Here is a 27,322-nt window from a genome sequence, read left to right as displayed (position 1 = left end):
AAGTCACACACAAGTACTGCAAAATCATTCACCATCACAGACTGGAAAGAGTGCACAATTACTTTGTAGTAAGTAGCTTTAAGCACGTACATGTGTGTATAAATAAGTTTGTTGCCACAAACGACCAGTGCCTATGAAATGTTGGCAGACGGTACAAATGTGATCATAATCAGACCTGTTTTAACATTGACTACAGAGAAACATTTGTATCATCTTTGTGCTTATAAACATTTATTTCTCTGTAATGCTCTTGTGTAATATATATATATATATATATATATATATATATATATATATATATATATATATTTATTTAAAATGTCCTTGAGAACAGATACAGTTCATTGTTTTGACATTGTTTGAGCACGAGAGACAAACAGTAAGAGCTCCAGATTTGACAGTCTAAGATTCAGGTGCACTGTGGAAGAAGAAAAATTAAACAGTGTAAATGAAAACAAAGAAGATGAGGCAGCAGTGGGTGCTGCGGCCATGAAGTGTGCATAATCCAATAGGCTACCTCACGCTCTTTGTTCTCGTTAGCGGTTAAAATGCCTGCCTTTTACAGTGTTTGAATTATTTGGTCAGATTGTTATTACGTAAAAAATCATGTTGGGGTAAGTCATTACAGCATGTCGGAACTGAAGACTGAATCAACATTGCCTAAAGCTTATGAAACTGACCTCAGTAATTCATGAGGTGTAAATAAAAGGGTCATAATTTTCATGTGCGTAAATATGAGCTCTTTCTGTGAAGTGTGATATACCATCAGTTTTTAACGCATTTATTTAATGACCACTGTACTGTCTACAAGTCAGGTTTACCGATAAAAACAGTAAAAAGGCCACTTTAGAATACAAAAAAAATCAATTACAATTTTAAGAAATGTACAATACTTTTGGCTTCAATTTGTCTCCATACATATGATCCACTGATCATGGCATCCTTATGTCATTCTTATGCTTTTCCGTTCACTCTGTAGTTAAAACATGCAGCAACTTCCATTTCTGATGACAACTTCTCAAGTCTGTTCACGGTTGCTGAAATCTCTTCTCAGAAAGAGAATACACAAGCAAAAGTCTACGGCAGGGCGTCACGGGGGGCTGAGCAGGAGCGGCTAGTAGCTGTCAAATGTGGGGCAGATGGGGTGGCTGCCCGGGCAAGGTCAGCCCCACTCATAGATACTGCTGGAGAAAATGAAGCAGCATGATCTCGTAGTGCTCTCCAGATTCTGGGCAGCGGATGCTGTGCCTCTCATTCGGATAGATCTACAGGAAATGGACAAGACCTCAGTAAGAAACAACCAAAAAACCCACAAAAGAGGAAAGAAAAAAAAAAATTATTTACATATATATGTATGTATGTATGTACGCATGTATGTATGTATGTATGTATGTGTGTGTGTGTGTGTGTGTGTGTGTGTGCGTGTGTGTGTATACACAAACACTTTTTCAATGGATTAAAAAGACAACCAGATGAAAAAAATAAATAAATACTGCAACTTTAATCTGCATGCTCAGGACAAAAAAGAGTGACAAGGTTTCCAAACCTGTAACTGATATGGCTTCCCTGCACGGATCAGCTGGGACACAAGGAAATTGGTGTGGAAAAAATGCACGTTCTCGTCAAGGAATCCATGCAAGATGAGTAATCTGTTTGGTCTTGAAAAGGAATACAATGGGCAAACGAATCAATTTATCAAATGATCATAAACTTTAAATGATTACTACTGAACACTCCACTGTCGCAAAAACTACACAAAGAAAGAAAGACAGAGAAAGAAAAAGCAATAAAGAAAGAAAGAAAGGAATAAATAAAATAAGAGCTGTGATAAGGCGACTAACTCGCTTGGCAGCTTGTCCACTTGCAGGGCGACTGATCCTGCTTCGTAACCCTGCTGATTATTCTCTGGGACGCCCATGTAGCGCTCAGTGTAGCCAGTGTCATACGCCATCCACACAGTTACTGGAGCACCTGCTATTGCCACCTGAATCAACAGGGAAAATGAAGAAAACTAATGAGCCAGTCCAGGTCTAAAATGAGTTCTCTTAGTAACATTCTATAGAAGCAGTGCTAACATCAACCTATGCACTAAAAAAAAAAACAACTACTCACTGATCTATATATTTGCAAATAACGAACTGCTTTTAAACACATCTGGTCAAGTTAAACAATATGTAATGTGTCGTTGAGAAATTTGGTGTTATAATTAAAGATTCAAATGTCAAATCAAAGCGAGAGACATAAGATCTTCTGAAACAGTTTCACCTTGAAGACATTGGGTCTGTGGATGAGGCCCATGAGTGACAAGAAGCCCCCATAAGACCATCCATGGATGGCCACACGACTCAAGTCTATGAACTTGTACTTGTCTGCCACATACTGCAGGCCTTCCACTTGGTCCTCAATTTCCACCTGGCCCTGGGAATAGACAAAATCATTCAGCACAAATTCAAGTTCTAGTCCTCATGCTTCAGAGCTTACGATTTTAGTCACTGAGAACAGGTGTATTGACAACAACTCCATTTAGCTAATTCTACTTACCATTTTGTTTTTTAGAGCTCCCTCAAACTTTAGGCCTCTTTGGCAAGAGCCCCTCCCATCGATAACCACCACCGCATAGCCCAGAGATGCTAGAGTATTGAGACGCAGGTACTTCACACCCTTATAGGAGTTATTCACCAACTGGACCTGTGGAAACACAAACGGCCTAAGTGGTGCTGTTTTCTAGATGTGTAAATTTTCTGAGGGGCTGATCACAGTCTCATTCTTAGTCTCCAAAAACACAGCTATAAAGTCTGGCAGCCCATCGTACCATGGGTACAAGATCTAGTTGATTGTTCCTAGTAAGTATTCAGACAAATACAGATGTATCTAACAGACATTACAGTAACCAAACACACTCAGACTGCAGCCACAGCATAGTTACCTAAACAACTCTATCGCCCATCACACTGAACACTGAGCACAGAAATCACACAGCATAACTCCTTGTTAGCTTGGACATACAGACGTTAAGAGCATTAAACTATGTACAGCAATGATTCTCCACAAATTCAATTCTCCTACACAGCAAGGACCACAACACTCAGTTTACTGTGAAATAATTTACCAAGTGCCCAAGCATAGAAAAGTAAATGTCAACGTTTGTTGTTACAGGTACATTCAGGTGATAGCTTTTGTTGAATCAGATGAGTTTTTATATGAAAACCAGATTACATTCAACCAGATCACAGATAAGGATATTAACAATCTAATAGAAATCTATTGAGATCACTACAACCTTTTGAAACAAAGACTGAAATGACACGAAAAATGTAACCTTCTTAATCTAAACAGTCACACTTAACCACATATGTAACTGTCTGAACTTTGTTTTAGTAAAGTCTCACATGGTAAACAGCACTGTGAAAAAGGAGGGGAGGCAAGCATGACTGATGGTAATGATGCAGAGATTTTATATAGCCTAATACATAATGTGAAAATTAATTTTAGAAATTAATTCTGGATGGCTGCAGAAACACACACACCACTTGCATCTGTGATCTGATAACTGATCTAGTATCTTCTGACAGTTTTCACAAAGCAAATCTTTCAGAGATGACAAGACTGCAAGATTTACTGAAATCATATGTCTCAATTTTTTATCCATATCCAAAGTCAGGGTGTGTTGTTATCCAGGGGGTGCACTGTGCAGTTTCTGGGTTTGCTGTACTTCATAGCGCAAAATAACCTGATAACGTATCCTGTCAGTGCTGACATCTCCTGACTGCACACCAACCTGCGTGTCTAGCCCACCCTCCTCAATATATATATGCATGTATATAAATACACACACGCACACATAAATACACAGACTGTCATTAGAAATCTTTCAAATAAACAGTAATACCATTCTCTCTCTCTCAACAATTGTGGTCATTTTAGAAATGTCAGTACTAGAAGAAGTGAAATAAAGAATATTGGCAGGCACTAATATGACATTTGTTGGATAGAGACCACTATAAAAACAGTCTGTTCCCATCCCCACTAACCTGCAGAAGCAAGCAGGTTTTCTCTATTTCCTCCCAGACTATGCTCATAAAATGGGTCATTGCACAAGTTTGTTCAACTGCGTAATTGGTTTTTAACTGGAGAGACCTAGATTTAAGGAACAAACCTGAGGACCACCGTAGACAAACAGAATTGTTGGATGTTTTTTGCCAGGTTTTAGGTTATGTGGCTTGTATAACATTCCATACAACTCAAAGCCAGATCTCCCTGGAAAACTAAAAATTTGAGGTGGGATGTAATCTGTGGGACAACCTAGGGAAAAGAGGAAAGAGAACATTCAGATATTCTCCACATACATATCTTTAAAAATTCTGAATTAGTCTTGAAAAGTTGATTAAACAATTTTTAATTGATTTATTGTGCAGATCTGTTTTTTTAAATCACCTGTAGCTTCCATCATGCTGGCCCAGAACTCTGGCTCTTTGTGTAAGGGGTCACTATCAGAGCCAACCAGTTTGTAAACATGAACACAGGGAGGGGTGCTCACATTGCTGTAGTGGCTGATGAACATGTCAAAGTTCTGTAAATCAGAACACCAGAGATAAGACAGTGCATAATGACAGACATGCTTTTTTGCTGTGCTACTGAGGACAGAAACAAAGGAAAGGCAAGGCAGAATATTAATGTGTTGTGTTTGGAGAGGACAGCTGGTACAGACCTGACTGATGGAGCAGCTATGGGTGAAACCAGGTTTTGTCAGCCTCACTATGTCTCCTGGAGATTCATAGCTCACCACATACAGATGGTGCTCCAGAGGCGTGTCTCTTGTACCCTGGAAGTACACTAACTTTGTGGCTTCATTTACCCAGATCTGCAAAAGCCAATAACAGTACAATATCCATGAGGAAACAGTACACTCTCTGGTTCATTCCTAATTTTCATGCACCAAAACTAACCTTTGAGCCGTGTCTGGCAAGTACTTCCCACTCTCCGCTTGTTAATGTCACCTCTTCCTTTATTGGGCATTTAAAATCATCTGAAAAGAACATTATCCAAACTTGATGCAACTTCCATCAAGAACTAGGTGCTCCACAGACAGAAGATCAAAGTAGGGAAAAGTGCAAGAACTGGCTCTTACCCTCTGAGTGAGTGTAGTCTCTGGACCACTGGTAACAGCCCTGCTGTAAGAGACTTGTCACTTTGTACAAATGGCAAAATCCTGTTTTGGATTCATTTACCCACAGGAAGGTGATCTCGTCATCAGTAGTTTGAATGAAAGGATAGAAGATGTCATGGACCTAGAGTTAACAAATGCAAGACAAACAAACAAAAGCTAAATGCAAACATCCACTAAGGTGGCACCCAAAATTCACAATCTTCTAGATTATTAAAATATCTGTACACCCTCCTGGATCATGAAATGACTAATAGGTTTAGCAGAAATACTGATTCATGACAAGACCACCCTGTTACTGAAATAATTTGGAATCACTGTACTGAAAATCATATCAAATTGCTTCATAACAACAACATATTATTTCAACACAGCAATAACACAACAATAATGCAAAGCACTACTACATTAAATCAGCCTAAATCAGTTTAGGCTTCTAACATAGTGGAGGAGTGCACCAGTTGGGATGCCAGTGGGCATCATTTAGTTGTAAAAGTGAGAGAAAAAGGTAAGATGGTTCTAATGTTAAAATGTGGATTCAATTTAAACTGTTACATAACTCTTACATGATACACAGACAATACTGTTTTTTTTTTTGAGTTCTTGCCATTGTTGTAGATGTCATTCAAATGAGCAGACTGATTGAATCGAATGAATGAGAATGAGATCAAAGGGAATAAGGGCTCTCACATTGATCCAGATATCAGTGACTTCCTCGTAAATGATGAAGGGGTGCATTCCCTCCGGCAGGGCCTCGACCTGCTGTTCCCACAGTGTGTGATCCTCACAGACAGGGATGAACAATGCAGGTGGCAAAAGAACAAGCTGAAGCCTCTGTTGACTACGGTCCAGGAGCACTGCCCAAGCACTGCAGGGATGTGTTCGGTGAGATTTGATTCATTTATTATTAATTTTATTCATTTTACAACTGGTACTGGGCAAACTGAGCGCTAGACTCATCATCTCTTTTCTACTGTGCTGTTTTAAGATTTTTTCTGATTTTGACAAGGACAGTTTCGTGTCGACAAGGCCAAGTCTAACTTATTTCAGTGTAGGCAGGAGCACCATTAGGGTAAGAAAGCCTGTCACATGAAAGACCAGACTGTAGAACAAATCTCATACCACGAGCTACTTACTGTCTTTATACCCGATGCACACAGAATTATGCACTGTATCTGTATATTCTGTCCCAATGTAAAATTCACGTTTCAGAGGACAGCACAAATAGACAGCAGTGAAAGCTTAGCTTTGTTTAAGGGGCTGATCACTTCGAACACAGATTGCTTTATTTTTTTCCCCTTCACCATCATATGAAAGCTTACTTTACACCTACTCCCAAGATTTACATGCAGTCAAGAAAAAGGATGTGTTGTAACAGGTGGAATTATCATGCCTGTCAGTGTTTGATATTATCATGATTTTACATTATGGTCAACCTTACGCGCCTCTTGATGAATGAAATAAATCAATGCGTCATGCAGCAAAAGTCGTTTTTTTATGTTTGAGACTCACTATTTGCCATCCCTTGTCCATCCAGCTCTAGCAATGTACTCTACTCCAGGAAACAAAGTGTCGAAGGGCAGCACAAGCTCTTTGCTCTGCGTGCTAACAATCTGAAGTCAGAAAGGAACAAGAGCAAACATTAAAGCCTCTGAACAAACACAACTGATAAACAAGCACAAACTGCAAAGGCACTTACTTTTCCCAGATGGTCGGTCCTAATCTCCACCAGTTTGAGGCTGATTTGGGGGTTTTTACTCCCTGAAATTACAGGAAAAGTGTAGCAACCCCATTTCGATAAAGCAAAGTCAAGGACAGTGTTGTATGGTATTGTCAGAGCAAAATTTTCTCTCTGTACTATAACGGTCCCTATCTCCTAGTAATTGCCACATATGACAATGCTGATCAAATGACTACAGAGTAACAGAGAGAACAACGTTGCCCTTAAGACACGCTGTGTCAGCCAAACCATCATCATACAATAATCATTGCTATTACATGCTCTTCAGCTACAGCCTACATGGACAGCAATTACATGCTAACTCTATGCATTACAGGGTGAGAGTGTGTGTCTGGGGAAAAGAAATAAGCTAACCTGTACGTGGGTATCTGTAGACATCCGCCTTCCGTTCCTCTAAAGCTGGGGAGGGAACATGAATTATCTCCACTTCTGACTCATCTACCTCCTCATAGAGAAGCTGAAGGGTTTTACCCCCATCAGGGTCTGAGAAACAAACATGACAAGATTTTTGCTCTTATACAGTGGTGAATGTCTTCATTCATCACCATATTTGAGGAAAACCATTTTTTTAACACAGATATATAAATATAGACACTTTGAGTGAAGCTATTCCAGTTGGCCGAGTGACGTTGAATGTGTAGTATGCATTTAGTGTAATGTGTGTACTGAGAACATTCACAGTTGTGAAAGATGTAAAAACAGTGATCTTTTTTGTGAAGCATCATCTGCGGTTGGCAAACCAACGTGTCATGTTTTTCAAATTTATGTGAATAGAGTTGTTGTTAATGCTTAAATTGTGAAATATCAACATTCTCCAAAACAAATATTAAATTACATTAAGTAATTAAAAACTGTATTTTAAAATCACCCAGCCTCATGGCTTAGGTGAAAAACAAACAAACAAGCCAGTTTCCACATGGTGCCTCTAATTGTGCGCTCACACCAGCAGCGACAACAAGTGACAAAGCTGCTGGAAGACATTCATTTCCAGTGGTCGCTGGGCTACACTGAGCAACTTGGCACGGTGAGTCACCTGGCGACAAAATGACTTGGTAACACAAAAAAGGTGTGCAAAGTTCAACTTTATGCAAATGAGCAGTGACAGAGTTGAGTGACGACCAGTCAGAGGGCAGATGTGTTCCTTATATTCTTTTGCTGTGAAACATTTTCTTAAACTTCCTATATTAGTATTTTAGTTCCCATAGCCAACATAGAGGAGAAACGGATTGTGAATGCTACTTTGCAGTCCATGGTGCAACAGTAGTGTTTGAATCAAGATCACACTATTTACAGGAAAATAAATTCCCCCCAAAACATATTTTTCAGCGGTAATGCACCTGATTTGTTCACACATATATTGGGCAATATATTAATAGGCCTGACTTTAAGAAAATACAGACATACAACTCCACAATGAATATAGCAAAGACAATGTAAATATAACACATACATAAATATAAAATACAATATATATTTATGGTATTTATTAGTATATACATTGTTTTAGAAAACTGATGCATCTCCTGTCAATACATTTGTAGTCCACTTCCTCAAAACTACATTAGCAACGGCCACAAGCTGGCTGCAAGTGAAAGCTATGCCACAGTGACAAAGCGCCATACAGTGACAAAGACGCTGCAGGTATGAGTGCACCATAATAGTTAGGTTTGTGCCACACAAAGATTCATCCATTCAGACTAAGGAGAGACTTCAGCTATCTGGCTTACCTTGCACAGATACACAGATTTATAGAAAGTTATGAGGTCTGAGAAACAGTCCTCATAACACAATATCCCTCAGAGCAGAGTCAAACTAACTACAAGGACAGAACTGTATGCCTACACACATAAACTGCCTCACACACACTGGACCCATGTTCAGACTTAAAATTACACTCTGTGTTTGGGTCCCAAATAATCTGCTTGAAATTAAAATTTCAATTATGAAACCCAAGTTATAGCTGCAAACTGGGTTGCAGATACAAAGCCAGAGCAGGTGTGGAATGCAAAGAATGGCACTCACCTTCTGGGGCAGCTGGACACCACCAATACCCTGTGAAACGATCAAACTCCTCTTGAATCACAAATGTGGCAACGCCAGCAGATTTTGGGTCATCCTTAACATTTTTCAACCCTACAAGAGATAAAGACAAAGGTTTTATTCAATTAATATTACTTATTTATAGCAACTGTGAAGCTTTGATTGCTAACAATCTTCCTATTACCAATGCTAAATCATTTCTTACAGGACTTCTTCCAAAGTTCTATACAATAAAAATCTATTTCATGTCTACTAATTCCTCCGTTTGCTGGCAACTCTTAAAGCAAGAAATCTGTCTTGACTCTGACAATACTATCGCTTTTGCAGAATACTATCTGCAGAATACTATCACTTTACGCAGAATACAAGATGTCATGTTAAGACTGTTACCTTTATGACAAAAGGTGAGTCTTTTCTCCTCTCCAGTCTCAATGTTAGTCACCCACAGATCACTGTTATTGATGAATGCGATGAAACTGGGATCACCGGGGGATATCTTAGGATCCATTCGGATCCCTGAGCACTGAGTCTTGATCTCTACTGGCTTTATGGGAGCCTGCTAAACATCACATGACTTTCAGGGATGCAGACAGCTAGTTCCAAAAAGTTAAGTGGTACACACAATTTATCTAAGAATAAAGATCAATCGGTAAAAAAATTCCATCCACTCACAATGAAACCATTGTTTCCACCATCACGGCAGTAAAAGAGGCTGTTGCTCGCCTGGAAGAGGAACAGACCACTCTGGGCATGGTAATCATACGATGTGATCCCAAAAACCCCTAGACGCTTCCTCTCTCGTAAAAGCTCCTCTTCCCGAGAATAAACACCATGATGGGGTGTTGCCTGGAAGACAACAGCTTTTAATCAGTACAATGAAAGCAATTAAAAATCAAATTCATTTTAGAAAAAGCACTATTTATGATTGGACATAGGACTCAAACTGTGTGACTGGGCACTGGTGTGCACACAGACTACGCTCATTTCTCATTGGATGGGCTAACCAGCAAGAGGGGTGAATCTCACACCATCTCGTGCCATGTTTACAATTTCGCTCTTCTAACACACTGAGGTTCTGTGCCACATCCTGGACATGCTATAAAATTGACATTCTGTGCCACATCCCGGGCATGCTATAAAATTCCAGTTTTAGCTTGCACAGTTACACAAATCAGTTAAATGTTCTGTGAATTAACCTGAACCACACTCATGATTTGTTCTCTACAGATCACAGCGCAGTGCAAACACACGTCCACAGAAAGAAGACTGCCCTGTAAGCACTTTAACAATGGCAGGGTTCTCTGGCCTCACACCACATAGTAACCTTAAAAGTTTTCAACAACCTCAACTCCAAGTGACTGAAAAACTGCGGTGTGAGGCAGCAGGTTAAATGTAGTAACAAATCTGTTGTATGTTGCCAATCACCGAAGTCTGAAGCATATTTTATTTAGGTAAGCGAGAGTAAAAAGTGTGAAGGTACTGCACTATTTTTGTTCATGTTTTTCTTCAACTGTTTGCAGTCCCTTAACCTATAGCTAACATTTTTGGAAAGATAGCGTAACTTTATTAGAACCAAACTAGACACCAATACAACCAATATGATGGCACTACAAATTCAATTAATAAATTAATTAATAAAATCAAATTAAGACTGTACAACTTTCTCACACATACATACACAGTGTCAATGAAACAATCCAAAACAGTATCTAAATATAAATGCAATTAGCATATACACACATATATATTTATGCATGCGCACGCACACACACACACACGCGTGCACACACACACAGCTGCTACAGAGAAAACAGGACATTCTTGATGACCATTTTGCATTCAAATCTGTACGATAAGCAACCATAATCTGGGCCATGTTCCATGATCAACAATTAAGGCTGATAACTGTCTATTCTGTCTTCACATTTCCCTTGTCTTTCTCCCCAGTCTGGCATGTCTAGTTCCATGTATTCTCATTGGTCCATGTTATTGCGCGACCTCTGTGCCGACGCAGGAGGGTGAGGACTAGCACATGAGTCATCCAGTTCATGCAAAGTCATCCATCGCTCCGTCAACCTGCCTGGGTAACAGTGTATAAACAGCACCCTGGCACATGCAAAGGCTCACACAGGTTCCATATTGGCCATCTGATTTCTCTCCACATACAGAGCAACTAGTCCATTCCTCTAATGCCACAGTGTGGCCAATTGATGCTTGGTGTTCGAAACTGGTATTTGCAGCTATACTATTGCTTGATTTCAGTTCAGTGGTAGATGGAAAATGCAGTAAATAACATCATAGTAACTTTTCACACAACTTCTCTGTGAGTGCAGTCCATGGAAATAGGACTAGCTGAGATACCTGGAAGTGATCCAGCATTTGTTTCCAGGACAACACCAGCAGGGCATCTTTCCTTATTTTCTTTGGAATTTCAGAGTAAAGTAAGGAGTTTTCCCTACTTCCATAAGGCATTCCTAATGAGCAAGAAAAAACATGCAGAAATTTATTCCTATGGTAAAAATGGTATTCTTTGCTATGGTATTCTTATGGTGCATTGTATATTGGACTCTAAGCCTTTAGTTCAAAGCCATGTAAGATGTAACACTGTCCTATGTCCTGTAATGCAAAGCTATGAGATGAAGTTACAACATTACTCTGCTTAGCTGGCAAAGTTTTGTTTGTGATTCAGCAGGTATCGCGTTAACTATTTTGTTTTGGAAGAAAATTTGTAGAGAGCATCATGCCTTGGATTTAACAGCAGAGTTAATTATTGCCTTGTTTTACATCTACTTAAGACAACCAAACATCTAACAATAACACTGCAGAAAATATAAATCAAGGATCTTCACTGCATCATGATTTCAGTAATTCTCAGGAGAGAGGGAGAATTTTTTTTTTTTTTTTTTTTACCAAGGTAGTAAAGTCGGTGTGAATGGGGGCCGGACTCATCCTGCTTCTGCACGAACTGGAAGTCATGGGGTGCTTTGTTTATGATCATTCCAGAGTATTTGCGGCTGCCATGAATGATGTCACGCAAACCATCCCATGAGTGCTTCTCCACAAAAAACTGTGAGGAAACATCTTCCATTTCCACCACCTCCGTGCTGTCTGAGAGGGCGTCCACTGCGGTCATCTTGACAGCTGCAAAACTGAGCACACACAAGGCCTATCAATATCAGTGACAGTTACACCAACAACCCCAATGGAAATTACACATACCTTTTCCAACTTCCTTCGGTTTTGTCTTCAAGTTTCAACCTCTTTACTCTATACATTAACTGACCAACAAGCCTCAACCAGACTTGGCAACCTATTAAAAAAAAAAAAAATCACATTTTTAACATCGTTATTTATAGGCTAAAATTATTCAGTCAGACAATTCTAATTTGCTGAACACTGAATATCTAGGCAACTAACTGAAAGCATCATAGATCCACAGTTCAAGCTGTTTGCTCAATGCCTCCTAAAGCAAGATTCAAATAACATAATATTAGCTTCAATAGGGACAACTAGCTTACATTTCAGGATGAACCTCTTTCAAGCACTTCCTGATGTGAATGAAGCCTCTTTGTGGAAAAAAAATCTAATTTTTAATCAACATGCATAAATACAGACAGACTACATGTTACTAGATTTAATATTGTTTGGGGTCAGTGGTTGTAAACTGCTCAAACTATAAATAATATAATGTATACTGGAATACAGCAACCCATTTAAATGAATAAAGTACATCTGAGCCTAAGCGCGAACTTTTTCTTTCTTTTTTTTTTTTTTAAATCAAAGCGGCCAAACATTGATCTGAAAAAGTTCAAAACATTCGGTCATCATTTCGCAGTCTTTTTGTTGATTAAGAACCTTAAAAGATTTCTTTCACTCATTCTAATGGAGAAAATCTTTACTGAGCTGGCTCAATTTTCATTCAAGCCAAACCAATCTGCAGCCCTAAAACCAAGGTACAAACTGAATTGAGGATGGGTTAGCTGTTACACCTCAAATCACTGCAAATAAATCTGCTGGAGAGGCGTGTTGCTGTCCTTCAGTATTAAGTCTCTACTGTTTAATAATTAAGATATACATGTCTTTAAACCATTTTGATTTGCTCAAAATATTTCACATGTTTAAGGAATACTCAGACTGAGGAATGATGACAGAGAGAGAGAGAGAGAGAGAGAGAGAGAGTAACACAGTTCTCCAGATCTGGCAATGTGTCGTTTAAAAAAAAAAAAAAAACCCTCCATATGACAGGTTTCCTCAGATCTCGTTCAGCTGGTTTTTGTAGCAACAGATCTGCCTCTTCATTTTCAGCTATAAAACTAGCTGAAGACTGCACAAACCTATTAAAAACTAACCTACTGTGTATCACTGACACAAAACTAGCATGACTCCAGATCTCCACTGCTGGATTTGATGAAATCTGCCTTAAATTTAAATTGCTTGACAGGAATACCTTACTTCATGCAGAGGTTTCCGTTCCCCTCACACAGCTATAGCCAGCTATTTTGGCAGTTAGCTTGACAGTGAAGCACACATACTACCAGACTCCACCAACAGGAAAATCACCTCTAGAGTCGGTACAAAGACACATGGCCATACATCATCAATGATCGAAATTAATGTATTGTGAAAATGTAAAAATCGCAGTTCTAAGGGCAATCAGACCGCACTTTTGACCATCTAAATCCCTATCTGAGAACTACTGTTCAATCCCAATTGCATGACATTGCTGTTTTAAATGCTTGTCTGATTATGCTGCTGAAGTGTGGATTTCAAAGGTGGAGACTTTGGTTGAAATACTCTCGTCTGCATTTGCTACAACATGAAAGTATGGTCTGTATGGTCTTCTGTTATAAGTTTTGTTTTTAAAGCAAAATGTGAAACACTCCCACACTAACCTTCCCTTGGACATTTGCTACTCAACACTACAGCTGTAGCACAGATCTTAATATTACTAGACTTGAAAAATTGGTGACGCTTTGTGTGTGTAACACCTTTAAAATCAATGTCATTCATCCTCTGCTAATGTCCAATGACTCTGAACAGAACAAACATCATTGTTTGTCATGTTGACATTCACAATTCAAGAGAGGAATCTTACTCTAAAAATAGACCTACATCCATAGCCAACAAAAGACTCATATAAGAAGCTATTTGGTTTAAAACAAGAAAGCCTTGAGCTGGGGTAAATCCACATCACAATATGTTTTGCCTTAGTAATGATAAATGCAGCAATATATTTTTTTATCCCAGGTGCACAATTATAGTCTTTCAATAAGCGCCAGTCTTTCACTTTTGTTCCCCACAAAGGATGGGACAAGCCATTTTATTTTTGCTTGAGACAGACAAAAATGTGTTGTGTTGACATTTTAAACCTAAGAATTTTTTTTCACAGTTTGCGATTGCCCAGATAGTGTAAAGTACCCTCGCAGTAGGCATAGCCAAAGACTTTTTAATAGAAGGTCTCTGCCATAGCCAAATCTGTTCAAATGAGTGCAAGGATGTTGCCTAGTAACCATGTCTTGAATCTTCACATTCAGCACGTGAATTTGCCTACTAGATGCATTGGAAAAAATCATGTCAAAATGAACATCTTCTGGTAAGTCAAATCTGTTGAAAAAGTTAAGAAAAACACAATTAACTGCAAAATACCAGGCCGAACAATACCCCAACGAGTACTATGAGTCTGGCAAACAGCTATTTTGTAAGTTGACAACACACAATCGACCGGACCCGTAAAGACAAATGAAATTGCCATTTAAAATCGAGAGTCCATCTCAAGAACATTAAATCAATATGTGGGATGCGGATGCAAAGCGGGACACCTTGTACCATAAAAGTTTATAGGCTACAGGAGGATTTTTTTTTTTCTCAGTGTTTGTTTGGAATGTTTCTCCTCAGTACAAAGTCACGCCCCTGTTCTCAAACCACCCACTCAGAATCCTGTCCAGTCAGTTTTGTGCACGTGCATGGGGTAGTGTGAAAGTAACCAATAGCATCGCATGCAACTGCAGCCCAAAATTTGCTTTGGGGAAGGGGGTTACCTGTATGTAGGAGAAGCAAGTTACAGAAGGATAACAGAAGTTGTACAGCGCAACCTCTTGATAGTGCACATTTTAAAGATGGCTTGCAAAAGACCACTTCAGTTTTCTAACGGACAGTACAATTTACAATTTAGTTATTTGGCAGACGCTTTTTACCAAAGCGACTTACAATCAGTGCATCAGTCAGAGTCAGATTTCTAATACCTTGTGAGCAGAGATCACAATAAGACCGAGCGTAAAATTGCCCCTTCGTATTGCGCCCCTGGAATACTTTGATAAACGCAGATACAAGACAAAGGTTTTTTTTTTTGGGTTTTTTTTGGGGTTTTTTTTAGGAAAGGGAGGTTAGGCATTGGGGGACAGGTGGGTTCTAAAGAGGTGGATTTTCAGTTTCCTGCGGAAGATGGTAAGAGATTCCGCAGTCTTGACTGCATGGGGGAGGTCATTCCACCACCTCAGGGTAATGGCAGAGAAGAGGCGTGGTCGGGAGGAGCGGCTCCCGGGTTCCCGAAGTGAGGTGACCGTCAGTTGTCCAGACGTCACAGAGCAGAGGGTCCTAGTTGGGGTGTATGGAGTTATAAGAGCCTGAACGAAAACAAACAACTGCTGTCCATGCTAAATGCATTTTTTAAGATGATGTCTGAGCAACTGGAAATGTTCATAGGGAATGTTATTCAGTGGTTAGACAGGATAGAGTCAGACATCAGAGCGCTCAAAGAGGCGCAAGAGGGGTCTGCTCCAAAAAAGATAAAACGAGCGGGAAATAACTCTGTTTCCGTAAGTTTATTTCTGTAGCCTAGTTTTTGTTTCTGACTGCCCCATATTCTGATGTGTTTGCATTTCTTTATCTGCTTTATCCCTTAATGTGGTTGAATTTAACCCTGTTACTAATTTTGCTGTTTATAGGAAGCTGTGCACAGAATGCATAATGCTGAAAACAACACGCACAGATATGATCCACAGACAAGGTAAGCTAACAAGTTTTGTTGGAATATCATCACGATTGTTTCATAACAGTACCTGGAATTCTAAATGAACCTTTAATTTGTTATTTCCCAATCTGATCTCAAAGATCGGTACTGTGGCCGATCAAAGCATTTTTTGACTGATCGGTATCAGCTTTACTGAGCTCGACCCTAAGCCCGATCCTTCGTTTTACGTCAGCTGTCACATTGGTGTCTTAAATGGAGACCATAATTTGTGGCAAGGCGTGGCTAAAATGTCTGCAGTGTGGATATGTTTTAAATTGGGAAACGAAAGCAGTCCAACAGCCACTTTTAATGTTTGCAATGCGAGCATTTCGCGAGGTGGTCGTAACAGAACTGCGTTCAGTAGGCTACTACCACTTTGATACGGCACCTAAAAAATAAACACTCGGCGGAATACAGCGAGTTCACTCAGGTAACACAGGCAAAGGCTGCTCCGAAGCAACAGACATTGGAGGATATACTTTTAAAAGGAGAGAGATATTTCCTTGAGACAGCGACAAGGCCAAAAAGATTACAGAGAGGGTAACTGAATTAATCGCTTTGGATGAACAGCCCATGCGGTAGCGAATACAGAGGTACGTTCAAATTCGGCAAATTGAGGCGAACGGGTTTTCTTTTAACTGTTAAATTTGAATTTTTTTTAGGTCAGCATACTCCGACGACATTAATCCTCAAGGCTACTTATAACAACGAAGGTATCATTTCAAAATTGAAACACCTAACGCTTTAGCTGTATGTGATGTAGCGAGTTAGCCTAAACTAACGACCACTGAGCAATACAGTCGCTTAACTAACGCTAAGGATTGATAACGATAGCATAGAAAAAAGAGGCTTTCAGAAAAAGTATCAACTTAACTGACAGACAACTTAACCACTTGAATTATTGTAAGATTAAATAAAATCGAACACTTACGTATGTTTTCTGGTATAACTCCCACAGTACGCCTTACCCTCTCGACACTGCATTTTGGACACTGCTCTACCGGAGCTTTACAAGAAGGTTTACTTTGTTATTTTGTAAAATAAAAAAAAGGAATTAAAAAAAAATTAAGGAACAGCTTGGCCGTAGGCAATTTTTTTCTTAATGCATTTGCTATTCGGTTGTCAAGCATATACACTGAATTGGTTTTAATTACTTTAATGTACTTGAAATGTGCACTGTGCAACTGTATTACCTAGGAAAATATAAATATTGGATCGGGACTTGGTATCGGCAGATACTCAACATTAAATGACTTGGATCGGGATCGGAGGCGAAAAAACTTGATCGGGACATCCCTACTTTTAATCAATCTTCCTTTCCTCTCCACTTTTTTTTTCTCTCTCTAGCATCCTGCAAGACCTATTATGAGACTATTTGAAAGAGTTACAGGATGAACCAAGAGGAGAATCTATAGAAGAAAGAGGTGGGCAGGATTACCGCTCGCATGAGGCAAAGGAAAAGAAGAGTAAGTCAAAACATAATTATTTCCCCTGTAGTTCTTAGACTCTTTCCCTGATTGATGTTTTCAGCGGTCTTATTTCTGTTTTGCCCTGTGTTTTGCAGCTGCACAAGGCCAGAGCTAGTGTTCTTCAAATTGAGGAAGAGGCTACCATATGGAAGACCGCAACAGTAGATATGAGGTCTGAACAGGAGCCCGCCATCTTGGATGGAAGGCTGGTGTGGGTGGTCCGACCTGAAGCCCGTAGCACAGTTGTCTGCACTGTGTGGCGTGCTACAGAATAGACTGGACACCGACCAAAAATATGTTGTGAATCACCATGCACGAGTTGGTGTGGACAGATTCACAATGGAGACCATAGAAGCTGGGTCAACAATTAGTGTTTCCCTTATGTTCCCAAAAAGAATTTCTATTATATTATATTCTGTTGTAATATATTCTGTTCTATTCTATATATATACATACATTGTCAATTTATATGCCTAATACTTTATATTATACTGTATTTTCTTTATTCATAATAAAAGTATTTGTGTAATTTATTTTTGTTTGTCAGACTAACTATTTAATGTACCTATGATCACAAAACAACATCACCAATAATAATAAACACAATAATAATAATAATAATAATAAGCCATATGAAATCATCAGGACACACACTGGACCAGTGGAGAAGTGTTTTAGAGGAGGGGAAAGACATTGACAGACTTTTGACCAATGGCAGGATACCTGGTCACCCAAGGTGTGAAATAGAGATGTTCCCTTGCAAGCATCCCCAGGGGATTATTCACCATGGTAACTAATGGCTCTAGGCAGGCCCCCAAACCTGGTACTACATATCCAGGAGTATTCCAGTCCGCATAACAGGGCAGCAGACTCCCGGGTACATCCAATTATCTGTGGAGTACCCAGAGGTATACAGGAGTATTCCAGTCTAGATACACCTCTTTTCATGCAGCGAGTGTCTTTCGCTTTAATTAAAGGCATTCATTTTTAAGGATTCTGTTAGTCTGTTAAAACAAGTTCGTCTTGACTTTCTCTTCCCTGTGACACTTCATTTAAATGGTTCCGTCACCAGGCTTCTTATGATCACCGGTATGCATAAGCCTTTCAGTGAAATAAACGTCTGCCTCAAATAAATGCTGAGGAAAATTATGCCCGGTAGGCCTGTTAATTCTTCGTGACTATTAAACAAAACAGCAGTGGAGGAAATGCTTACAGTAGTCATATTTATTTTTTGTGCTTAAAAATGAAATAACACTGGTTTTGAAAAGGTAGCCCTATTTTTATCTCCAGGCTATGGAAAGGAACACTGGAACACTCATGGATTAAAAAAACAAAACAAACAAACAAAAAAACAACAATGTGAGGTTGTTTCAGTGAATTCAATTTGTCTTATGCGTGTTCATCTGTTCATGAATTAGATTAAACATAAACGATCAATGGTCTTTCAGATCATAGTCGCCTGAATTCACAGTGATACTACCGTTTAGACTGTGCTCTCCTATCATAGGTTGCAAGGACAATGTTGAACTTTGTTTATTAGTGATTCCTGTTTCAGTTGCTACCAAAGAGCACCGTATATTGTTTAAATAAGCTACTTGGGGAAAAAACATGGTGAATTTTCCTGGTCAGTTCAGCTACCAATAACTTGCAAAAGCCTCAGGGCTTTAAGTGAAATAAACGCAGGTCTCTTATTATCGCAGAGTCTTAAAGTAAGTAATTAATGCAAATAAACACCTCGGCATTTACTAATAGTTTTACGTTATTTCTACATTTTAACAGTGCAATTAAAACGTATAAATATAGTACAAGAATGTGCTGACAAAATGTACTTTGCAGTTCGCCCTTACTGATAGCCTACATTTAGCAAAACAAAAGTAAATTCCATTACGATTCACAAGCTAACGATTCAATTCAATCTGGTTTGATTCAATATCGTTTCGATAGGAATGAGATATGAAATACTATATAGCACCTTTCCATATTTGGAGAGATGTTTAAAAAGCTCTTAAGGGAACACAAATTTACAATTCACTAGAAACAAAGAGTGAAAGCCACTAAAGAAAAGGCCAGAGTATTGTATACAAAAATCTTTTTATTTGAGGACCACATGGGTTTAGCTCCTTAAAAACAAAATCAACCTGTCTCTTTCTAAGCACCAAAAAAGACTTCTGATTGAAAAGAGTAGCTGAAAATAAAAATGGGCAAGTCTAAAAGTCGCATGCCATTTTTCACAAGGACTATAACTTAAAAATATGTGCCAAAACATAAACTAGAGTCCATGATTAAAGTTAAATATAAACAATAACTTAAATATAAACTTATTTTATGCAAAAGTTTGGTTTTGCCTCCGCTGTTACGACAATGAGAGATTCACTGAGTGTTTGGTCATGTGACTAAGTGTTACAGGAGATCAAAAGCTTACAGCACGTCGCATACACTCCATAGCAACAGCCCTGCACTTAGGCCTGACTCCACATATTAGCACGACTCCGAAATGTCAAAGCAGATATCCCTCGGCCAGTTTTTTTAAAAAACCAAGTAATGGTGCAATGAAGTTGCACCACAAAGAAGCAGGAATTTGCCAAGTGCGGTTTCAGAATTCGGACCAACCCGCCTATTATTTTACTTTAGACCTAACTGCTTTTTCATTTGGCCTACTTTCAAGTTATTTAATTCGACGGGTTTGGAACACAAAGAGACATACATTTAACAGTGTTTCCCACAGGTCTGAAACATACTCGTGGAGGTAGCCGGCGGAAAGGGCTGACATTACCTGCCCGCACAAAAATGGTCTACTACATGTGACAAACAACAAACATGTGTGACCTTTAACACAGTATTTTGATTTATTGAATTTTTTTCTATTAATTTCACATATTTCACAGATCTTGCTTGTAAAATATCCACCATGTCCGCGTCTTCTAACATAATGCTAAAGAACGTCTCTCTCTCTCTCTCTGTTTCTCTGCAGAGCATGTGCGATTCAGGGTTTCCATTAGCCGGTAATTACTGGTTTTTCCCTGGCAAAATTTATTTTAAAAAAATACGAAAAATTAAGAACTTGTCTGTCAAAATGTCCGGTGGTAATGCTCGTACAAAACATAGCTATAACGAAAGCTATCCCTAAACAGGACATTTTTGTTTTGACAGTGAAACAGCAAGGAGGAGGAGAGTGTGATGCGGCTTATGCGCGTTGCAAGCTGCAAAGACACACTGGACGCTTTTGATTTCAGATCGGCAGCAGAGGACTTTGCGATAAAAAAAGGAGAAAATAGAATGTTACCTGGTAGCCTTTAAGCTACATTTGATGCCATGTAGGCCAGGTACAGTAGGGGTAGGGCGAAGGGAGATTGTCCACTACTTAATTGATCACAGATGGCATCGTTCTCTCGGACGGATAAAAAAATAAAATAAAAAATGCTAAAATGTCTCGCCAAATAATAATAAGTTTATTTAGAGCCCAGTATCACTCTTTATAGTCTCAAAGGGCTTCACATGTCTATAACAAAGTCAGATCAAAATTATATTATCCATAAGTTCGAGAATACATAGCCTAAGTGTTTAATCTGGGTTTAAAGGTATGGAGAGAGTTTGTCTCCCTAACTTCTGTAGGGAAACCATTCCAGAGGAAGGGAGAGCAGTAGGAGAAGGCTCGGTTTCAAGTGGACTTCTTTTTAACTCTTGGAACAACTAGTTATAATAGTCCAGAATCTTGAAAGCGCAGGGTGCGAGGGGGGTTATAGGGTAAGTCAGACAGGTAGGAAGGTACAAGCCCATGTAAAATTGTATATGTTAATAAGAGGACCTTAAAATCTGCCCTTGCATGAACTGGGAGCCAATGAAGGGAAGCCAGGACAGGGTCTGGCAGCAGCATTTTGAATCAGCTGAAGACTTTTGGTACTAGAGGCAGGTAGGCCAGAGTACAGAGCACTGCAGTAATCGAGGCAAGGCGTGACGAATGAGTGACCAATAGTTCATCATAGTTCATCAGCCATACTTAGAAAGGGCCTAATTTAGGCGATATTATGGAGGTGATAAAAGGCAGTTTTGGTTGTGTTCTTGATATGAGTGACTAGTAGCGAGAGACTACAGTCAAAAATCACACCAAGGTTTCTAGCTGAAGAGTTTTGAGAGATGATGCAGCTGTCAAAATTTAGGGTAAGATCACTAAAAGGATGCTTATGCGTAGGGGGATCAATGACCAGCAATTCAGTCATGTCTGCGTTAAGCATCAGGAAATTTGAAGACACCCAACCCTTAATAGCACAAAGACACGCATCAAGGTTAGCCAATTCAGAGTGGTCATTGTGCCAAATATACTCTGGCGGCCGTTAATATACCCGGGCAGCCTGCCCAAGTAAAGTCTGTGTGTGGGAAACACTGTTTAATGTAGGCTAATGTCTTTTTTTAATCAACAATAGCAAGGCTATGGCTATTTGTTTTATTTTATTGTTGTAGCCTATAGGGATGTAACGATACACTCAGCTCACAGTTCAATTCAACTCACAATATTATGTTTACGGTTCGATTCTTCCATGATATTTTTAAGAAAATCAATTGAACTGACATCGGAATGAAAACAATAGATTTATTTTTGATGCATTAACAATTATGAAATTATGAAAACTGCAACTCAACACACAACAGTCAAATTCAGACACAAGTAGGCCTGAACGATTAATCGATTTCAAATCAAAATCGCGATTTGAAAACATGCAGTTAGTAAATCACAAAGACTGCGATTTAGGATACACATTATGTAGCGCGTCTGACCTGCGGTTCCTCAGAATACTGCAGAACATTCCATTGAATTGAATGGGCCATCCCAACGTTCGGAAGTCCAATATTTCTTGATAATGACAGCTGAAAAAAATTAATGACCACTGCCACTGGTAACTGGTTTTGTGCTTCTGATTCATAGCTTTATATCATTTCGCAAATAGTCTGTTTACTTATTGTAACGGAAATAAACAGCCTACCTGCAACAAGTTGACGAGTGCGCAGGTAGCCTGACATGTTGCTATGCAGAACTTAAAAGTTCTGTTTGCTAGAAGGACTATTTTTCTCGGCGGAAGCCACAAAACAGCAATATAATTATCACAGTAAAACATTGTGCGAAGTTTCTTTTATCAATTTGGGAAGTAACTGTATAATAAGCGAAGTCCTGTTCGTCCTGTTGGGATTTATTTTTCGTTAATGACCGGCGGCTATACATTATCCCTAACATGTTCGATTGTTCTATGGTCTATGCCAATTAAATTATCTTTTTCATCTTTAAATTATCATCTTTGCATTAGAATATTGAGCGGTTAATATTCTGATGGTATCTCATGTGGTAATGCTCCACCACATTTTAAATCTATTATACAGTGAATACTGAACTGAAGCTTGACTTAAAAGAATCATATCGCAAATCAAATCGAAATCGCAATATCTGTCAGAAAAATAACAATTAGATATTTTCCCCAAAACGTTCAGCCCTAGACACAAGTTAATAAGCTAAGATACTGTCAAAAACACTACTGATACTGCTGATTTTAAAATTTCAGCTATGTTTGTTCCTGTGTGCATCTCCAAAAGCAGATGAGTCTGGCACACAAAACTTTTCAGTACCTACTCACTACTGATAACATGCACTGTTATTATAATGTAGCTCTGAACAGCCCTGGATGTCCACCCATCTATTGTCATAACCACACTCTCTGCACTTTTCAGAGCAAGTAGTAGGTGAAATCCTTCATTGTTGACTACCGAAAATATCGCTAAAGACATGAGGCCAAACACTCCTGTAGATTTAGTGATCCCTTGTGCTCTTGCACATGTGAAGCAACAGGGATGCAAAAGTTTTTTCAAGAGAAGTTTGGCCTTTAAGCACTTTCTTTCTCACATACCCTGACCAGACTTTGTCGTTGTGGTGGCATTGTAGATGCCGCATCATATTCATGGAATTACCAGTCATGTAGCTGATAGTGTTTCTACAGTGTTTGCATACTGTCTTTGTTTTGTTGGTCAATTTGTTGCTGTTCTCCTGTTGAATGGTTGGAAAGCCAAAATGTTGCCACCCCTCTGATTTATAGAAGGCCAGCGCATCCTTGGTTTCAGTGTCAGCTCCAGCCACACTCAATACGTTTCATGCTGACACTGCTAGTATGTTACTGAAACCTCTTTTTTCTGTCTATGACTGAAACCTGTAAAACGTGAGGCCTCGATTGGAATGCCGGAAGCATGACGTATGACTGTGTGCACTGGCAACACAAATAATGATACAGGTGACTACATTCATTTTATATATTTATTTACTATCAGTAATGAATTTATGCGATATATCCTGCCAACTTATAAAATGCATACTGTCACATTTTTGCACCGCAATGTATCTTTACATCCCCTATATGTTCAGTTTGCAGAGTTGCAAAGAGTTTATTCATGCTGACTACTTTTAATAAGACGCATTTGTTGGATCATGGCCATCGGGGGCGCACTGTTTAAGTGAGAGTAGCGGATACAACACAACATTCTTTTGCCGCCGTCTGACCCAAAGCCCCAAAATGTATTTGTCAAAAAGAAGAAAAGTGCACACAGAATGCAGAATATTTCAAGAAAAATGGACCAGCTCCTATTTATTCATACAGGTCAGTGGGAAACCTGTGTGCTTGATGTGTAATGCAGCAAGTTGCAGTGCTCAAGGAATATAATATTCAGCGCCACTATGAGACTCATCATAGTGAAAAATATGACAGCTTGCAAGGACAACTGAGAAGAGAAAAGATCAATGAAATGTTAGCGGGTCTGAGAAAACAGCAGTCTGTTTTTACCCATAGCTGAGAGATTAGTGATGCAGCAGTCAAAGCCAGCTACCTTATTGCTAACGAAATAGCATTAGCACCCAAGCCATACTTTGAGGGCGACTTCGTGAAAACATGCATGCTGAAGGATGCAGAAATTGTGTGCCCTGAGAAGCGACAACCTTTTGCCAACATTAGCCTGACGAGGAACAATGTGGCAGACAGGATTTCAGACCTTTCCGCAGATTTGGACAGCCAAATAAAGCACAAAGTCAAGTCATTTGTCGCATTTTCAGTTGCAATTGATGAGAGCACTGACATTACAGATGTTGCTCAACTGGCCATATTCATTCGCCATACTCATTAAATAAAATAAAAATCCACTGTGATCTGTAAGTTGTAATGCACATGTGTAAATGATGAACTGATGCATAATATTGTTTAAATTGCAGTTCTTTTATTCAAATTTCAGGTTTTTCATAATACGTATTGTAAAAGGATAGTTCAATAAATGTGAACATCTTAATAATATATTAATACTTCTTTGCACTAAAACAAAGACATGGATTTAGAGTTCTAGTTATTTATAGATTATTATGCTATTATTTTACTGATCCGGCCCACTTAAGATCAAATTGCGTTATATGTGGCCCCTGAAGTAAAATGAGTTTGACACCCCTGGCCTAAAGGATCGATACATAAATGTTACAGATCGATACTGAATGGGACAAACTTTAAAAAATGATATTTTTGCACACCTGTACATGGGACTACTAAATCTTAGCTGAATCTGCCTGCCTGGCGGAGAGGTACATTGAAACTTTATAGGCCAACACAAAACCAAGGCCCTGTGTCATCTGTGAGGGCAGGTCCACCATCAGGTACCACTTCTATTCTAAAATGCAGCTTAGATCAAAACCATCAACAAAAATAAGCATCTGCAGATGGCTAAATAGCAAAGGTGGGGATTATGGCCAAAAAATAACATCTTGTTATTTTTCGGAACAATATTTATAGTAATATTTACAAATTTATTTATAGTTGAGAGTGATAATGATTTGTAGGTTGAAATCTAAGAGCTGTGAGTTTTAGGATTTTGGGTTAACCCTAATGGGTTACAAGCAGTTGAGGTGATATGAACAAATCAACATAAAACACCCACATGTAAATATGAAATTAGACTTAACATACTGTATGCTATAACCAACACAGGTTCTGGACCCATATGTGGAAGCTCCACAACACCAATGGCTGAATTCACTGGAAGATTTGCTGAAGTTTGTGGTACTGGTGAGCTACTGCTCTGTGTCGGTCTACTGCAGTTCAATACCACTGGGATAATAAACCATAGAGACATGTATAAAACATCGGCTATTCACGATACTCATTTCTGTGCCCATTGTTTGCTTTATTGGTTATACCGGTATTAAACTTCCACCTATGGCACATAACTGACATTTCTCCAAATATCTTTCCATTGAGGAAATGTCCCATCGGCCATATAAAGAGTGATATCACATATAATCTGTATATCCCAGCAAGGATTTTTAGCATTGTAACAGACAAGAGTGTATTGCCTAGCATTCTTAAAAAGCACTAGAAGTTCATCTGGAATTAGGCATAAAGACCAGATGGCACTATAGGTACATGTACATAGGTTGTCAACAAGGCTTTTATTGTGCCACTGACATACAGATGTGCCATATTTAACTGAAAGTGCACGTTGATAAGGGTGCTTGACCCACACACTGACACTGAGCTCCAACCCTGCAGACCCATGTACTGGTGTTATTTTCAGCACATACACAGCTCTATATGTTGTACATGCTGTATTGAGGATCTGGTTAACTGAAAGCCATACACAAAACTTGTTTAACAGTACTACGTACTGTTTTTAACAGTACTAAGTATTATTTTAAAATTATTTTTCAAACGAGCCATAACAATGAAATGTGCACATTTCACATCAATCTTAACCTTGTCATTACACTGCAATACAGTACCTTTTATTTCATAACATTTCAGTACAACTGACTGTGTCTAATTCTGCTGTTTATAAAAGTTACTGTTCCCTCTTAAGTGTGAGCGTAGTCGTTAAAACTTGAACACAAATGCAGGTGTGAGAGTTCTTCCAAAGCGTTTCTGGTCTCCATACAACCCACATCTTTCCAAAATCGTACGGCACAGGTGAGCGCTAACTTGACTAGTGTCAAGTTTCTCACGTGTAGTTGCAAGCTGATTAAGTTGTTCCTTTCGAAACTGTCAACGCTGACAATGTCGCTATATACCAGTATCTCGTCATTTCAGCATTGAGTAAATACAACGCTAATTAGCTCACCTGTCATTTTTCCTATGATAATTGTCACAGTCGAGCCCGTACCAAAATGCATATGTACAACTGGCTAGTCAAACACACTTAGCTAGCACAGATAGTAGAATCGGAAATAAAAAGCCAAAAGGCACACTAACATACGTTTAGGTTAACCTTTATATCATCATCTAGACATTAACTGCAATGGTGCTGGAATTTCCAAGTTCATTAGCCTTATTTTGACAAAACTTCTAATGTGTCGCAAACATTCACAGACGACTCATGTAACAGCGCTCAAGCTAATTTAGCTGACGGACACCAGCTAACTAGTTTGGTCTACACGCGATTTGCAAAACCGAAAATGTACAAGCCTCTGTCAGTGAAATTTTGTGAACTGTGTTCCCAATACATTTTCAGAAATACCTCCCTTCAAAAAAAAAAACAAAAAACACAGCAAATTATTCGGCCTCCCGGCATTTACAGGCTCCCAATGTCGGCCCAGTGACATCAGGGCAACTATGGGATTGGCATCATGTCAGCTAGAAAGCTAACTTGGGCTTGGTAACAGTAACTGAGCATTCAAATTGGTTTGACCAGATACTCACAGGTTTAGCCGTAAAATGCTTGTTCCGTGCCGATGACCTGTGGCTCTTATATATGCTTTAATTTGCGTTCATGACCTGAGGAACACAAAGCAAGAATAGAGATAATGTAAACGGAAATCCCTGCCATATTTCTTCCTCTTCTTCGATTCGTTTTATGTTGTCAATATCCAACAAAACGCGCATTACCGCCTCCTACTG

General features: G+C 39.0%; 1 protein-coding gene across 2 annotated transcripts; it reads right to left on the bottom strand.

The window, feature by feature from the left end:
* Positions 1–347: 347 nt before the first annotated feature.
* On the bottom strand, positions 348–27,233 carry dpp9 (dipeptidyl-peptidase 9). 2 transcript variants are annotated; one of them, XM_030784636.1, is made up of 21 exons: positions 27,125–27,233; positions 12,165–12,255; positions 11,856–12,094; positions 11,307–11,419; positions 9,618–9,791; positions 9,336–9,504; positions 8,928–9,038; positions 7,260–7,388; positions 6,864–6,925; positions 6,677–6,777; positions 5,855–6,032; positions 5,129–5,288; positions 4,947–5,026; positions 4,709–4,861; positions 4,435–4,570; positions 4,157–4,302; positions 2,542–2,688; positions 2,266–2,418; positions 1,842–1,984; positions 1,547–1,658; positions 348–1,265 (listed from the first exon to the last, which is right to left on the bottom strand). In XM_030784636.1, exons 2-21 carry the CDS (start codon positions 12,218–12,220, stop codon positions 1,173–1,175), a joined length of 2,655 nt encoding a protein of 884 aa, XP_030640496.1. In that variant the 5' UTR covers positions 12,221–12,255; positions 27,125–27,233; the 3' UTR covers positions 348–1,172. The 2 variants fall into 2 exon arrangements, with proteins under 2 accessions (XP_030640496.1, XP_030640497.1); XM_030784637.1 differs by having other exon boundaries at positions 9,336–9,501.
* Between the last annotated feature and the right edge of the window lie 89 nt (positions 27,234–27,322).

Source organism: Chanos chanos, chromosome 9, assembly GCF_902362185.1.
Source record: "Chanos chanos chromosome 9, fChaCha1.1, whole genome shotgun sequence".
Taxonomy (NCBI): domain Eukaryota; kingdom Metazoa; phylum Chordata; class Actinopteri; order Gonorynchiformes; family Chanidae; genus Chanos; species Chanos chanos.
Note: the sequence above shows the minus strand (reverse complement) of the source record. Positions and strands in the feature narration are given on the sequence as shown.

Excerpts from the sequence above, each read along its gene's own strand:
- dpp9 (XM_030784636.1), bottom strand. The coding sequence starts at position 12,220 with ATGTATAGAGTAAAGAGGTTGAAACTTGAAGACAAAACCGAAGGAAGT. Across the intron at positions 9,505-9,617 it reads GTGGAAACAATGGTTTCATT|CAGGCTCCCATAAAGCCAGT; the intron begins GTGAGTGGATGG and ends TGTGATGTTTAG. Across the intron at positions 6,926-7,259 it reads CTACAGATACCCACGTACAG|GGAGTAAAAACCCCCAAATC; the intron begins GTTAGCTTATTT and ends CTGTAATTTCAG.